This window comes from Zingiber officinale, chromosome 5B, assembly GCF_018446385.1.
Source record: "Zingiber officinale cultivar Zhangliang chromosome 5B, Zo_v1.1, whole genome shotgun sequence".
Taxonomy (NCBI): domain Eukaryota; kingdom Viridiplantae; phylum Streptophyta; class Magnoliopsida; order Zingiberales; family Zingiberaceae; genus Zingiber; species Zingiber officinale.
In genome coordinates, this window is record NC_055995.1 from 36,862,987 (window position 1) to 36,880,408 (window position 17,422).

Genomic DNA, 17,422 nt, shown 5'->3' on the forward strand with positions numbered 1-17,422 from the left:
AAATAGTGCATGCATATTTTTTTCTTCACGTGTATAAATAGTGTATGTTTATATTTTAATTAAATATATTTATTAATTAATTAAATGCATATAGAAATGTATTATTAATAAATAAATAAATATTAATTAATTTATGGTTCAATTAACTGAAAATTGAACCATAGCAACTTGTCCAATCAAACCCAGGTCTGGTTTAAATTATTAGTTGATTTAAGCAGACCAGTTTGATTCAATGGTACCTAGATCTGGTTCAAATTATTTGTTGGTTTAACCAGTTCAGTTTATTATTAAATTAATTAGGGTGATCTTAATTACAGAAGTTGGGCTGATTAAATATGACCAGATTAGTTCTGTTGTGTCAGATTTGATAAAAATGATTAGATTTGTTCTAATGGGTCAGACTTAATCCAATGGGCAATTGGGTGAATCAAATGGACATAAGTTTGATCAATAAGTCTGAGATTGACTCAAATGAGCTTAAACAATAACAAAACATAGGTAAGAAATCCCTGTGTAATTAGATTAGTTCTAATGAGGATGATAGACTAAGCTTAAGATCCAGATTCCTGATCGACTAATCTAATATGTCAGTCACATGAGACTCCCCAAAATAAGGAAATTTATTTTTCTTAATTGCTTGTGTATTCTATATATTTTGTTCTATATGTGGGAATTGAATATGATCGGTTTTTATTATTGGTCTGTCAATTTTATACTGACATCATGATTTTCAATTCCAGATACAAAGAATGATATACATGATGACTGGTTGCTATGAACGACAACATGAGCTATGGGAGGAGATCAAGAAGCTGGAATATGACCTGGATCACGGAGTTGGTATGCTTATTGGTCGGCTTGATTGGTTGTTCTGGAATCTTGAGCAAGAATGGTATCCAGTTTAAGAAAAAGAAAGAAGATGGTCTCTGGTTTATTCATTATCGGAACATCTAAGGCAGATAGCATTCCAACTTTGGGATGATTCTGATGGACACATCTCATATTCAGAGATGTGCAGCCAGTTATTTCAATTAATATAGGGTCCTGAAGAATCTGGAGAGAATCCAGATCCCGAAGATATGGACCTCAAAGAATCTGAGGAGGATCCAGAAATGGATTCTGAAGATTTAGAGGAGGATCAAAATCCTGCAGAATCTGAAGATGATCCAAAAATGAACCTCGAAGAACTTGAAGAGGATCCAGAAATGGATCTTGAAGATTTTGAGGGGGATCCAGAGATGGATCTCGAGGAGGATCCGGAGATGGATCCCGAGGAGCATCTAGAGGTGGATCCCGAAGAATCAGAGGAGGATCCTCAAGAGTGTGTAGAAGATCTAGAAATAGATCTGATGGATACATCTGAGGCTGATCCACCCATCATAGAGTTTGAGATAAACGGGATACAATTGCCCACTGCTCTAGCATTTATCCTAGTGGGAGTAGTGTTGACCTATCTAGTTTATTAGTGTTATGTTTACTGTCGTTATGTACGAACAGTGTTAACTCATTTAGTGTTTGAGTCATGTAATAATTTCTGTCATTATGCACGAATAGAGTTATGATAAATAAACAGTTATGTTATATGTTAACTAATTTGCTCATGATTAATTCATGTGAATATGATTAGTTCATATATCCATATGATTAGTTCATATGAAAAATGATTAATTCATTTTAATAATGATTCATTCATTAGATGGGATGTGTGTAATATGATTGATCAATGTTGATTAGATTAGAACATACAAATGATGAGTGGAAACAATGTTATCACTTGATTTTGTAAACTAACTTTAATTTACACTGAGTCAATAAATAATTGGACATATATGAATTACACTGAAATAATAAATAATGTGTTTATTTATGTAGATCATGGCAACTAAAAACATCATAGCTGAACTCAATAAGGGTGAGAAATTATATGGGGATAACTACAAAATCTAACACATCAAGATACAATACGTTCTTGAAGAACAAGAAGTTTTAGAGGCTGTAAATCAAATCATGGAAGAACCAGCTGATGGTTCAACAGCACAACACAGATGTGACCCTGATGCCTATAAGGCATGGAAAAGGAAGGACTCCATTGCTAAGGGAATATCGATTAGTTTAATGGTGGATGACCTGATATTTGAGTATGAGCTATTACCATCGGCTCATGCTGTCTGGGTAGCCCTTAGAGAAAAGTATAGTAGAGTTACTCTCAGTAAGCTCCATCAGCTAACAATTAAGTTTGATAGCTATAAAAAACGCTTGAATGTTACCATGGCCCAACATCTCAGGGAGATGGGTAACATGATTCGAGAGCTTAAGACTGCTGGTCATGCGTTGATCGATGAACAATAGGTTTAAGCAATCATCCGTTCCCTTCCTAATTCTTGGGAAACAATGAAACATAATCTAACCCACAGTGAGAGTATCAAGACTTTCACCGATGTCTCACACCATGTTGAACTTGAGGCGGAGAGGATTGAATCCGCAAGGATTTATGGTCAATCTTTTGTAGTTGAAGGTTCTGGTTCTAAGAATAAGAAAAGATGATTTAAGAAAGGAAAGCGAAAAAGAAAGGAGGCTAGTGCTGTTACTGTTAAAAACCAAATCATGAAGAAAGGAAAGAGATATGGACAAAGACCTATGAGCAAGTTGACTTGCTTCAATTGTGGCAAGAAGGCTCATTTTGCTCGGGATTGTACTGAGCCTAAAAAGGTAGATCCATTTTTATCTTCTTTCCACCAGCAATATGTTGCAAGTATAGTGTTGTTAGCTGATTCATATCCTTTGTGGATTATAGATTCAGGAGCAACGAACCACGTAGCACGTGATAGAGCTACATATGTGGAGTACCGTCAAGTACCAACTGGCAACAAATGGATATATGTAGGAAACAATGCAAGAATTGAAGTCAAAGGAATTGACACTTGCAAGCTCAACCTATGTGGTGGGCATACCTTGTTTCTACATGATGTTCTGTATGCTCCTGAGATTCGACGGAATCTGGTTTCCGTCATTTGTCTTCTTGATTTAGGTTATGATGTAAATTTTTATAGCCGTTGTGTAGAACTTCGAATTAACTCTGTGTTAATTGGGTATGGTTATGTAACAAATGGTTTTATGATTCTTGATGTAGAAGCAAATAATAATGATGGTAGTTTTTCAAACATTGCTCTTACTAGCAATGCTGATGTTAATGATGAAATTTGGCATGCTAGGCTAGGACATATAGGACAAGAACGAATGAATAGATTAGCTAAGGAGGGCCTTTTGGGCACTCATGCTAAGATTAACTTGTTTATATGTGAGCATTGTCTTGCTGGAAAGACGACTAGAAAATCATTTGGTAAGGCTATTAGGGTTGAGTCACCATTGCAATTAATTCATTCAGATATTTGTGGTCCAATGAATATGAAGACTAGAAATGAGAGTTCTTATTTCATTACATTTATTGATGACTTCACACGTTTTGGTCATGTGTATTTGGATTCTCACAAATCTGAAGCATTAGATTGCTTTATTCGTTACTTGAACGAAGTTGAGAATCATTTAGAACGTAAGGTTAAAACCTTGCGCACTGACCATAGAGGTGAATATTTGTCTGATCAGTTCATGATAATATGTAATGAGAAAGGGATTATTAGACAACTAACTATCCCTGGAACTCCACAGCAAAATGGGGTTACTGAAAGAAGAAATATGACTCTTCTTGAAATGGTTAGATCTATGATGGCGCAGACTAATTTGCCAATCTCCTATTGGGGAGATGCATTATTAGTTACGACCTATATACTTAACAAAGTACCTTCAAAGTCAGTTCCATCTACCCCACATGAACGTTGGATAGGCAGAAAGTCGGATTTAAGTAATCTGAGACCTTGGGGGTTAGCTACCAATGTTCATGATAAGACTCACGAACATGGAAAATTAGCACCCAGAGGTAAGAAGTGTATCTTTATAAGGTATTTTGAGACTTCTAGGGGTTATGTTTTTATTGGTGAGCGACAAGATGGAACCATCTCTGAAATAGAGTCAAGAGATGCTACTTTTCTTGGAATTGAGTTCCCAATACGAGGTGAAGTTGATAAGACAATTCCTCTATATGAGATAGAGGAGGAGGATAATGTTCCTTTATCAATAAATCAGGAGATGCCTGAGTCTAGTCAACCTAGTGGGAGTAATTTACCACTGAATGAGTTAGTTTCTCAATAGTCTAACCTTCGAAGAAGTAGTCGTCAGATTATTTCTCGGAGAATGTTTGATATTGAGAATGAGGCATTGATGATTCTCCCAGTTGATGATGATGAACCTCGAACAGTTGAGGAAGCTCAGTAAGAGAAAAATGGAAAATTACAATGGATGAGGAAATGGAGTCAACGAGAAAGAATCAAGTTTATAATTTAGTCGATCTTCCTCCGGGCCGAAGGGCTATTGGGAATAAGTGGATTCTCAAAGTAAAGAGGAAAGCAGATGGATCGATTAATTGATACAAAGCTCGATTAGTTGTAAAAGGATATACCCAAATGGAGGGTATTGACTTTGAAGAGACATTCTTCCCAGTTGTGAAGTTTGTGTCAATACGTGTCATCCTAGCTATATTAGCACAATATGACATGAAATTACATCAGATAGATGTAAAAACAGTTTCCTTAATGGTAATCTTGATGAAGAAATCTATATGGTACAACCAGAAGGTTATGTTACTGAAGGCCAAGAGAAAAGAGTATGTAGACTTAGGAAGTCTATATATGGGCTAAAGCAAGTGTCAAGACAATAGAACATAAGATTTAATGAAGTCATTTTGTCTTATGGTTTCAAAATGATCAATGAGGATCATTGTGTTTACCTAAGAAAGGAAAAAAGGAAAGTTTGTCATTTTATCATTATATGTTGATGATATGCTAATAGCTGGAAGTGACATAAAGTATGTGATAGAAGTCAAAAGTTGGCTTTCATTATAATTTGACATAATAGATATGGGAGAAGCAGAGTACATCTTAGGAGTGAAGATCGTTAGAGACCGATCAAAAAGGCTTTTGGGTTTATCTCAAGAATCTTATATCACTAAGATGCTATAACACTTCAATATGTCAGATTGCAACATTGAACAGACACCTATAGCGAGAGGTACTGTCTTGAGCACAAGTATATATCCCAAGACTCCTGAGGAAATAGCTGAAATGAAGAAAAAACCATATGCCAGTGCTATTGGTAGTTTGATGTACACTATGTTGTATACTCGTCCTGATATAAGCTATGTTGTTGGCTTAGTTAGCCATTTCTAGTCAAACCCAGGATCGAGACACTGGAAAGTGGTGAAGAGGGTATTCAGATATCTCAAAAGAACAACGGATTATTACCTCTGTTTCTAAGTATTAGAAATGAGCCTAAGTGGCTACACAGATGCAGATTGGGCAGGGGACCTTGATGACAGAAAATCCACATCTGGCTATGTTTTCTTGTCGAATGGTGGCGCCATCTCATGGAACAGCAAGAAGAAGACTTGTGTAGCCTTGTCAACAATGGAAGATGAGTATGTGGCTTGTGCAGCGGCTGTGCAAGAGGCTGTCTCGCTAAGAAGGTTCCTGAAGCATCTGAAGATTGCTGAGGATAGTGAAAGTCCTGTTACAGTGTACTGTGGCAGTCAAACTGCAATAACTTTTTCCAAGGATCCCAAATATTACAGCAAAAATAAGCATATAGAAATTAAGTATAATTTTGTAAGAGATATTGTTGATAAGAAAAAGATAATTCTTGAGTACATCCCTACACGAAATATGCTTACTGATCATTTTACTACGCCATTGACTAAAGAGTCATTTTATGGACATGTGAAGTCGTTGGGACTTCGAAGAATATAACTTATTGTAAAGACATATTGATAAATGAAAAATGTCATGATCTATTCAGTGTAGATGTCTTTGTTATATTCGAATAAAAGTCTCGATAAGCATGTTGGAAGATTGAGATTGGTCCACTCACATGGACAATCATCTCTATTTGTTAAGTATGAATAGAGGTAAAACCATTGCTTATGGGATAGCTTATGTAGCTATGAATAGAGACATACTCGTAAGTTAAGGTTGCCTTGATAATTGTGTCAAGATGAGATCATTTATGTAATGATCGGAGTAAATGCACCCACCATTTACTGAATCTGCTTAAAGCTAGATTAGAATTCATATGTTGAATTCAGAATTGGACATTAGGCATGTCTAGATCGAAATCTGTACGATGTTAAACTTTGGGAAAAACATGCACTCTTTTTAGTAAAGAGAATAACATCGTAGCATGTGATTCATACCACATGTGCTATGGCGACAAGAAGGGTAGTAGGAGAATGGATCCTTGCTTCTCTACTATGTGAGACCCTTGAGATTATAAGTTAATCTCAATCTTACCCTAAGTGACTATTTAGCTGTCTACTTGAAGTTCTGATCAGTGTCTGTTACTTTAGCATGTTTCCTATTGGCCATGGATGATTCAGTCTATGGAGCATAACTAGGAAAGCGACTGATTAGAATGAATAGATTCTAGCTAAAAAGGAAGATTAAGATTGATTTACATCTGTGACATTTATTCACTGGTACCAGTTATATTTTTAGTTTAGTACATAAAATATAATTGTGAATAATTTGTTTGATTGGAGATGTTGAACATGCTCTTGACATATAGTCAATATGAGGGATTAGAGATGTTTGTATTGATGTAAATAATTTAATCTGGGGTAAAGGCAAGTCATTTATATCTCTGATTCGTTCAATGGAACAGCTAAGTAAGGTGTGCCAATCTTCTTAGCAATTGAATGCTCACTGTGCTTACTGTGGCATGAACCATTTTCCCTAATGTATGGAATGGATGTTCTTATATGGTCTTTGTGACTAATTTTTGCTCCCGTCTTCGTGACTTGATCACCTTGAAGTCTATGTGACTGACATGGTTTATGTGACCATATGGATTGACTTGGACGAGCTGGAGATGTTAGATGTTGAGGAAATAAAGGGGCGTCGTTTCCCCTTTATCTCCCTCTTTGCTGCATAACGTCAAGGAGACGAAGGGGCGTCTTTTCCCCTTCCACTACAACAAAAACCCTCATAGACATCAGTGGAACAACAACGGTTTTAAGCAAAAACCGATGTCTTTGAGTATTTTACACCGGTTTTTTCAAAAACCGGTGTCTATGAGCGCAGATTTTAGCTCATAGACATCAGTTTTTTAGGCGATGTCTATGAGCGCCTTTTTTTTCGTTAATAGACACCGATTTTAACTGCGGTTTTAAAATCCGGTGTTAATGAACCAAAATAAAATATTTTAATATTCCCACAGCCAAAATTTGCTCCCTCCAAACCTAAATCTATATCGCGCCCCTTCCTCACGCGACCATCTCTCTCGTCTAAACCTAAACCTAAACCTCCGACCATCTCTCTCAACCTCATCTGCCTCTTCTCCTTCCTAGATCGATGCCCTTGCTTCTCCGTCCGCGTTGTGAAACCTCGGCCACGTTGCTCGCAGTCTCGCTTGTTTTTTTTGTTGGTCTAGTCCGCGGAAGAAGAAAAAAAAAGCCGCGTCGCATCAAAAAAAGCACCGCTCGCGAGCGAGCTCCTCTCCGCGAGCCCTAGCCACCTTCCTCTCCGCGAGCCACCGCCCTCTCCACGAGCGAGCTCCTCTTCGCGACCAGCCACCTTCCTCGCCGCGAGCCACCGCACCTTCCTCGCCGCGAAACCTCCTCCGACGCTGGACTTCACGCCGGAGAACCACGATCGCTGTTTATCTCTTAGAGGTCGACTGCTCCTCTCTCTTTTCTATGTTCTCCATTTCGTCTCTCGGTTTTCGTTATATCAGCTCCGGATCAATTTGGTAGGCAGGTTACTTGTGGAAATGCCTGAATGAGATTTTTTTTTTGGTTACATGCTTTTCTATGATAGATTTCTGTCATCGTTGACTAGTTTTTTTGTGTGTGGATTAGGATTTCTCACCACTTGTTTAAATTCATCGGTATAGTTGGAAAAAGTGCAATTTTTACCATTAACTATATAGATACGTGCAAAACATACTGAAGCATTTGTTGCTGTGGATAGGTCTAATGGACAATGGGAAACAAGTGAAAAACGATAACTATGCTGCTGATATTGCTTCCATAAGGGAGGCGAGAGTCCGTATTGCTCCATATATTCATGAAACTCCAGTGCTTACCTCGAAGTCTTTAGATTCTATAGCTTCCAAATGGTTGTATTTCAAGTGTGAATGCTTTCAAAAAGGGTAGAGATCCTATCTTGAATAAGGCAATTATCTCGAACAATTTATGAAGAATCAGAATATTTAGTAGTTAGCAACTTTATCAATTTTATTTCAGAGGAGCCTTTAAGATTAGGGGAGCTTCAAATGCTATATTCTCCCTTTCTGATGATCAAGCTGCCAAAGGCGTTTTGACACACAGCAGGTTATCTCCATATAATTTCAAACAATAATGTGATTTATTTTTAGTATGCCTTTGTTTTTTGTTATTCTTGTTTTTTCTTAGGTCGGTAATATAGTTTTTTATTGCAGTGGTAACCATGCTGCAGCAGTGGCTTTGGCTGCAAAGCTCCGTGGAATCCCAGCATATGTTGTCATACCGAAAAATGCTCCAAAATGCAAGGTTGAGAATGTCAGGCGGTATGGTGGTCAAATCTTCTGGAGTGAATCAACGATCCAATCAAGAGAGAGTATTACTGAGAAAGTTCAGCAAGATACTGGTGCAATTTTGGTTCATCCTTTCAACAATAGATTCACCATCAGGTTTTGTATTTGTCATTGACCACTTGATCTAATCTCCATTGTAACTTTGGTGTCACATTTTGTACATTGTATTTTGTACTTTGTACATGGTAAAAAGTCAAACTCTTTGACTACCTCCTTAATGTCTCCTATTACTGATATTTCAAGCCCCGTTGTGTCCATTACTATTACTATGAAGAAATTGAAAGGAAAGAACTACGCTTTGCGTGCTGCAATAGTTTGAGTTTGGTTTGTGGTTCATGATGTAATCGGCGATCTCTTCCAATTAAGATAAGACATTGGGATAGTTACTCACATTGGTTGACTTTAGATTTTTGAGTTGACTGTAGTATTTTATAAATCACTTCAATTGTCAAGGTCATTTAGAATAGTTCTGACAAGGTCTTCACTATTATGTGCCTTCATATTGTTTGCTCTGAGTTAAAGCTAGTGAATGCTCAGATTTTGGGAGCCCCTTCCATTCTACTCCCGTCAGATGTGTAGATGCGGAGGATGTTGGCATTTACCATAGTGGCACAAGTTGGTGTTGTCCTAGATCAAATAATTCGGGGGAACTATTGACTAACACCATCAAACATATTTAAATTGATTATAATTGAATTATAATATGCTTCATTTCTGTGTTACTAGTATGTTCCAATTTACCTCTAGAAGTTTGTGAACTTTGTTTGATTATTTATTGTCTGCTATCTATATATTGTATTGCCATTTCTTTTTGGAGAAGTGTGCTTCAATTTTTTTCCCCTGATGAAATCATCATTGTATTTGTACCTCCCTATATGCATTCCTGAACAAATGGTTTAGAATTTAAGCTTGTGCTATCTGTAAATATTCAGTTTTTTGCTGCTAAATTGTGTTCGAAGTTAACACTTTTATCATGTGTATTTCTATACACAGGAAAAACATAATCAGGAATTTCACTGGTAGCTAAGATCTGTTATTTTGACAATGAGGTTAGTACTAGTAATGCGTGATATTTACCTTTTCTTTTGTCTTGGCCTTGCTAGATGTTGTCTGTTTAAACAAAATTTCAAAAAATTGTTTTCGTAAATTAGTTGACGCTATTGCAACTGGCCTGAAAATTCACAAATTCCATAGTTCAGGACCTTTTAGATTTTCTTTGGGAGTTATCAGTAACATCAAGAAATTAAATGAAGCGAAAGCGGTTTCTTTACGAGTTATCAGTCATGTTTCACGAGGAAGCATGGTTTTATAAATTCTCAGTTTATATCTTAAAGATTAATCATTTTTCAGTTTCTGGAATGTCTGGGGCTGCAAGTGAGAAATTGTCTTGATAATTTCATACTTCAGATCCTTGAATGGCTTATCTTTTTCATTTCAAAGGAATTATGCTACTCCATCTTGTCCTGCATTAGCATCATTTTCTCATATGACTGACAGTTACATCTGCTTTGACTTCGTTGTCAGTGGTTTATCAAGAGGCAAAAGAGAACTCTTTTTGAAGTTCTTGAGAAGGTGAAAGCCGGTAAAACCAGAAAGTTCATACCTAAATTGGAGCACTCTTTCGATGTGCATGGTATCCGGAATAGATGAATTACTGTAACTCTGTGATCCATTGTGGTTTTCACAGAGTTGATGATTCTCGGCTTCATCTCCTTGCTGTTGACATTTAGTCAGGACCAGATCGCGAAAATCTGCGTGCCAAAGGCAGTTGCAGATTCTATGCTGCCATGTCGCCCTGATGCAGAGTCAACTGGCAGAAATAAAAGGCGGCTGCTTGCGCTGGTGCTGACGGAGTCACACCTGAAGCGCAGGATTTTAGCTGCTGGTGATTCAGTGGTTGAATGCCCCCCAGTGAGTAGTGCACAACAACTTCTAATTCTCTGATTGTTTGGTTGAAAATAATCTATTGTAAACAAAATCTAAGAAGCTTTCACTAAAATGTTCAGTTGCGATCACTTGTAGGAAAAGGAGCAACTGATTACTGCCACAGGCTTGCACTAGTTGCACATTCTGATCTTCTTTTTGGCTGAGTTTCATATGGTAAATAGTGCTCTTATAATGGTCCTTGGAAGAGCAAAGGTGAATCTGCAGTGACAGAGTAGTGGATTACATTATGTATCATTCTGAATAATTCCATAGCATTGCCTGAGGATGATTTAGTTTAGCTGTTGCAGTATCCACTTTGCATTGATAATCTTCTCTTGGGTAGATACACAGATGGAAGGACTGGGAAACGGATAAGACATCGGCTGAGTATGCCTTCACGACTGGTATATATATGTTCACTATTCTTTGTTTTTTTGTCCCAGATTTGCATCCTTGGATCCTAGTTTGAGTGGTAAAAGTGCAGAACCAGTATATCGTGATGCAAAAGGTTTGAGTTCTCTGACACAACATTGAATTTGAAATTTTTTCATGTACATTTGGAAGCCCAGATTCTACCGGTTTTGTAGTTTTATATTCGCATGTTTCTGACTGCTGAGTGACTGAATTATTTTCTGCAGGGAAAGCTATTTCAAAGGAAGAGCTACTGAAACCAAAGGAGGAAGAGAAACCAAAGGTATTTTTCACACTTCATCTTTGATTTGGTGGTCATGTTTACCATACGTGTCAGTTAATTCCCAAGAGCTATATTTTTTTGTTTCACTTTTATTGTTAGCTATATGAGCACAACATGCTATGCTTTTGATTTATTATTACAGCTATTTATCAGAAAGGAGAATTATTGGTACACTTTTGATTGTTTAATTATGGGCTCTCTTAGTTGGAAGCAAGTGTAGTGCTGATTGTGTAGGAGTGATTTGTAACCCTTATTATTATTTATTAGTTTTTGCATAATTTTTTATGTTGGATCCATTGCTGTCTAGTTGATTTTTATTTGCTCTTTTTGTTTCTTTAAGTTCACTTCCATTTGCAATCTCTTCATATATTAGTGACTAATGGTTGGTTGCTGTTCCTGGATTTGTTATAGCGCTATTGGTTGTTTCTACTAAAGAAAGTTAACTTTTATCAGGAATATTCTTCTGTGATCTTCCTACACAATTGGGAGACTTTGTAAAACCAAAGTAACTAATTTATTAGGTTGAAATGATAGATAGATGAGTGATCTCAGTCTTGGCATGAATAACATTTTTTTTTTTTTATGTTCAAAACCTTTCATTTTGTTTTGTATGGTTCTCTCTAAGAGCATGGACCTAGTTATCTTTTGACAGCTGAATATGATTCTTTTACTTCATTTGTAACTGCAAATTCAACTTTCTGATACCTTGTGAATCACTGAAGATCCTTATTGCAAGCATTGAAGTAAGCATTGATGTGGTTGAGATAAATGATGAATAGGTCTCTTTTTAAGCATTCAAATTAGTCATCTTGTTACCTGGTGCTCTTACTACTTTTTCAACTATGATTTTTGATCTTGATTTACTAATATATTATTTATGTGTTTTACAGTTTACAAATCTCAAGTACTCCAGAGTTGAAATTGATGAAGTGCGGTTCGAGTGGGCTGAATGCATGCTAGATTACATTTGAGACAGTTGTACCTTGATGTGTTAACAGAATGTTATACTTTGATTTTGATATCTATTAGCTAGCTTTTGATGTAAAAAGAATGTTTGGGTATTTTATGGATATTGTTGTAAGAAGATTATTTATATAATTTGTGAATATTTGTGTATTTTATGGATATTATTGAATGAAGAATATTTGTACAATTTGTGAATATTTGTGTATTTTTTTTGTTATTGTCGGTTTTAAAATCAAATCTGTGCTGTTAAAAAATATACATATTACATCGGTTTTCCACCGATGTAAAACCGGTGTTATAAAGTAATATTACATCGGTCATTTACCGCTGCCAAAACTAGTGTTATTAACATACAATATTACATCGATTTTACACCGTTGATGAAACAGTGTCGTTAAGTGATACTACACCGGTTAATAACCGATTCGAAGACCGGTGTCGTTAAGTGATACTACACCGGTTTTAACCCGATGTCTAAAATGACAGACTTTTAACATCGGCTTCATAGACATCGGTCGAAAATCAAATAGACACCGGTGGAAAACCGATGTCTATGTGCGATTTTGTTGTAGTGTTCGTCTTCCTTAACCTTCTTATAAAAGGTGTGTCCAAGCCATGAGAGAAAGGGAGTAGAAACTCTGGTGGTGATCAGAGAAGCAAAGTTGAACATCTGGGATTTGGCTCATGAATCCTGAAGGATTTTCCGGTTACCTGTGTTTGTGCTTCCGACAGCGGCAACGTCTTCGTCGATCGGCGTCTTCTTCTGCGATTTCTTCGGGAGATCACTGTGAGTGATTATAATTTATTTCGTTTCTATTTCATGCTCTCAAACATACTACAGTAACTACCTAAAAACTCCGATGCATGAAGCCACCTCATGGTCATGGAGATCATGGGATGTGGTATAAAAAGGGAGATTCTCTCTGTTGGCAAAGTACGCAATTTTTGCATTTGAAACCTTTATTCGCGCATCCACTACTATTCTTCTTCTTCCACTTGCAAGGAAACTGTACTGAGTTGAGCATCGGAGGGCCTTGCCAAGGGCCCCTTCCTTGGTCTTTGGTCACTAACGCTTCGTTGAATCAGTTGATTGTGCGCAAGATCGTTGAGGAGCTTCATCCCAGATCGAGGAATCAACTATTTATCAATAAACCATCTATCTGAGCCAGCGTGCCATCTTCTCTGTTGGGATTTTCGAGCCGCAAAAACCGATTTTACGTTGCGGAAACCCCGAAATCTCATGCCACCGGATCCGTGCGAAGATAAAAATTTCATAATTTCGTGTACAAGTTTCTCTAATCCTAGATCTACCTTAGATTTACATGGAAGAAAGATATACCTTTGTAGCGAAGCCCTTCGCTTATCACGCTCGTCCAAGGTTCGCCGGATCTCAAGGGTGTCAAGTGAACACCCCTCTATGTGTATCCACACGAACAATTAGGTGGAGAAAAACCTCTTAAGTGTGCTAGCACTCAAGGAGGTTTCGGCCAAGGTGGAGGAGAGGGACAGAAGAAGAAAGCAAGGAGGAAGAAGATGGAGTTACAAAACAAAATGAAACTCTCACAATGAGTAAAGTGGCCAGCCACTTCAAGGAGAGATTTTAAACCTCCATGGGATATCAAGAGTCACAACTCTTGATCTCCCTCATGATGTCGCACACACATAAGCCAACCTTGATGATGTGGAACATCATCATTGGCCCACCTAATGCCAACTCACAAATGAGGTGGCAATGGTCAAGTCAAACTTGACCTTTCATCTTCCCTCTCAAGTCAAGTAAAACTTGACTACTTCTCTTCCATGGTTGATCAAATCTAACCATTTGATTCAAATAAATTTAATATAATGAATATCTATTCATTGATTAAATTGATTCAATGAAACATAATCTAAATTAGATTCATTGAACACATAAATCAAATCGAGTCCAACTCAATTAGTTTAATTTGGATTACTCTTAATCCAATTTGGTTCATTACATGAACCTAATCCTCTTGGTTCATCAAATGAACCTAATCTCCATCTAATTGCCCTTTGTGTGTGACCCTATAGGTTCTTGTAACGTTGGCAATGCTCCTAAACCCATTTAAAAGCATAAGTAATGAGCGGTATCTAGCAACACATCATTACTACCCAAGTTACAAGAATGTTGAGATCCAACATCACCTTGTGACTACTAATTGTGACTCTTCACAATATATGACAATTGTCCTTCTATCCTTGACATCTAGATTGATCAATTTGAGGCAAAGACGGTGTCATCCTCTGATCAATCTAAATCTTGAACTCCAAGTAGACTCACTCTAATCAAATGAGCTCAATATCTAATATTGACTCACTCGGGCATGACCATGCACTTAGTAGTCTCACTCTATCAAGAAAAACGATGTCACTCCCGTTATATAGGAGGGATAGATCCCATCTACATCACTCACATCCCTCCGCATAATTTGTTATATACCCAGTAATCGCCTTTATAGTCCACCCAGTTACGGTTGACGTTTGACGAAGCCAAAGTATGCAACTCCTTATGTAGGGAACCATGGTGACTTCAGGTCCAAGGACTAATAGTCATACTAATAGCCACATGAGAAAGTATATGCCACTCATATAAAGATCCATGATACTTTCTCATGGTGGGTCATTTAGTATACATTCTCCAATGTATACCCATGTGTCAATTTGATATCTCTATATCCATGACTTGTGAGATCAAGTCATCGAGTTGACCTACATGCTAGTCTCATCGCATTAATACTATCCCTGAATGTTAATACTTGACTAGGAATGATTAAGAGTAGTGTTCTCTATATCATCTCACTATCGATTCAACCAATCGATTGATATAGATAAGAACCTTCTACTCAAGGACGCAACTATACTTAGTTATTTGGCACCAATACAAGTAAGTATAATAACCAAACAAATGTCTTTATATACATAGGAATATGATACAATGAGTTCATACAACAATCATCATATGATTGGCTCTAGGGCTCTAACTGACAATCTCCCACTAGCACTAGTGCCAATCAGTGTAGGCTCTAAGGCCCAATGACCTAGTGTTGTTAGTTAGAGCCCTAGAGCCAATCATTTGATGATTGTATGGACTCATGTATATCATATTCTTGTATATTAATAAAGGCATTTGTTTGGTTATTATACTTATTTATATTAGTGCCAAATAGACTAAGTATAATAGCGTCCTTGAGTAGAAGGTTCATACCTATATCAATCGATTAGTTGAATCGATAGTGAGATGATATAGGGAACACTACTTTAAATCATTCCTAGTTGAGTATTAGCATTCAGGAACAATGTTAATACAATAAGACTAGCATGTAGGTCAGCTCGATGACTTGATCTCACAAGTCATGGATATAGAGATATCAAGCTGACACATGGGTATGCATTAGATAATGTATACTGAATGACCCGCCATGAGAAAGTATCATGGATCGTTATATGAGTGTCATATACTTTCTCATGTGGCTATTAGTATGACTATTAGTCCTTAGACCTGAAGTCACCATGGATCCCTACATAAGGAGTTATGTACTTTAGTTTCGTCAAACGTCACCCGTAACTGGGTGGATTATAAAGGCGATTACTGGGTATGTAACGAATTATGCAGAGGGATGTGAGTGATGTAGATGGGATCTATCCCTCCCATATGACGGGAGCGACATCGCTATTCTTGATAGAGTGAGAACACTAAGTGCATGGCCATGCCCAAATGAGTCAACATTAGATGTTGAGCTCATTTGATCGAGTGAGTCTACTTGGAGTTCAAGATTTAGATTGATTAGAGGATAACACGGTCTATGCCTCATATTAATCAATCTAGATGTCTAGGATAGAAGGACACTTGTCATTATTTTGTGAGGAGTCACAATTGGTAGTCACAAGGTGATGTCGGATCTCGACATTCTTGTAACTTGGGTAGTAATGATGTGTTGCTAGATACCGCTCATTACTTATGCTCCTAAATGGGTTTAGGGCATTGCCAACATTACAAGAACCTATAGGGTCACACACTTAGGACAATTAGATGGAGATTAGGTTCATATGATGAACCAAGAGGATTAGATTCATTTGATGAATCAAATTGGATTAAGAGTAATCCTAATTGGGCTAACTTGAGTTCGACTCAAGTTGATTCATGTATTTAATGAGTCTAATTTAGATTATGACTTATTAAATCAATTTAATTTAATGAATTAGATTCATTATATTAAGTTGGCTCGAATCAAATGGTTGGATTAGATTAACCATGGTAGAGATTGAGTCAAGTTTGACTTGACTAGAGATGGAAGACCAAAGGTCAATTTTGACTTGACCTTTTGCCACCTCATTGGTGAGTTGGCATTAGGTGGACCAATGATGATATTCCACATCATCATGAATGCCACCTCATGGAAGTTACAAAGTCATTTTCTTATTAACTTCACATTAATTGCAATTAATGGGGAGTTACTCTTGATGAGAAGTGGCCGGCCACTTTTGAATTAGATTTGATTTTCATTCATTTTCATTCAAGTGTGGTGAATCTTCCTCCTTCTTCCTCTCAAGCTCTCCCTCTCCCTCTCTTCCTTGCTTGGCCGAATCTCACCAAGGTGCTAGCACACCTTTGTGTGAGGTTTTCTCCACCTACGTGTCCGTGTGGATACTTCTAGAGGACCGGCGCTTGACGGTCTAGAGATCCGGCAACACCTTGGACGAGCGGGATAAGCGAAAGGCACGCTTCGAATGTATAACCCTTATCTAGTGTAGATCTAAAGGTTTTTACAAACTCGTACAAGAAAAAGTTTTTCGAAAAGTTTTTGTTTGCAAATCTTTGCACGGATCTACGGCTTTGGGTGACTCGGGGTTTCCGCGACGCGGAAAAGCAGTTTTCGTGGCCCGACGAACCTAACAGTGGTATCAGAGCCACGTGCAAAGACTTGTACGAGTTCATTTGTATTTTTATGAAAAATAAACCTTCTGTAATTTTCTGTAAAAATTGAGTTTTTAGAGTTTTTATGAGTAATTTTTCCGTAGAAGCGAAGCACAAGTGTCTCGGCGCTTGTAGGCTTCGGCTACCGAAAAGTTTTCTTTTAAACGGCTTCGTTTTGCCCCAAATCCATTTGGGACAGCGGGGTCAGGTGTCATTAGATCGCA

General features: G+C 37.4%; 1 protein-coding gene and 1 long non-coding RNA gene across 2 annotated transcripts; both read left to right on the forward strand.

Moving 5' to 3' along the window:
• The first annotated feature begins 1,112 nt into the window (after window positions 1-1,112).
• On the forward strand, window positions 1,113-8,823 carry LOC121986605 (serine racemase-like). The gene is made up of 5 exons (XM_042540563.1): window positions 1,113-1,286; window positions 7,534-7,774; window positions 8,073-8,253; window positions 8,348-8,434; window positions 8,542-8,823. Exons 1-5 carry the CDS (start codon window positions 1,113-1,115, stop codon window positions 8,789-8,791), a joined length of 933 nt encoding a protein of 310 aa, XP_042396497.1. The 3' UTR covers window positions 8,792-8,823.
• Window positions 8,824-10,974: 2,151 nt separating this feature from the next.
• Window positions 10,975-11,297, forward strand: LOC121987351. The gene is made up of 2 exons (XR_006113518.1): window positions 10,975-11,110; window positions 11,241-11,297. It is a non-coding gene; the product is annotated as an uncharacterized LOC121987351 (long non-coding RNA).
• Window positions 11,298-17,422: the final 6,125 nt, after the last annotated feature.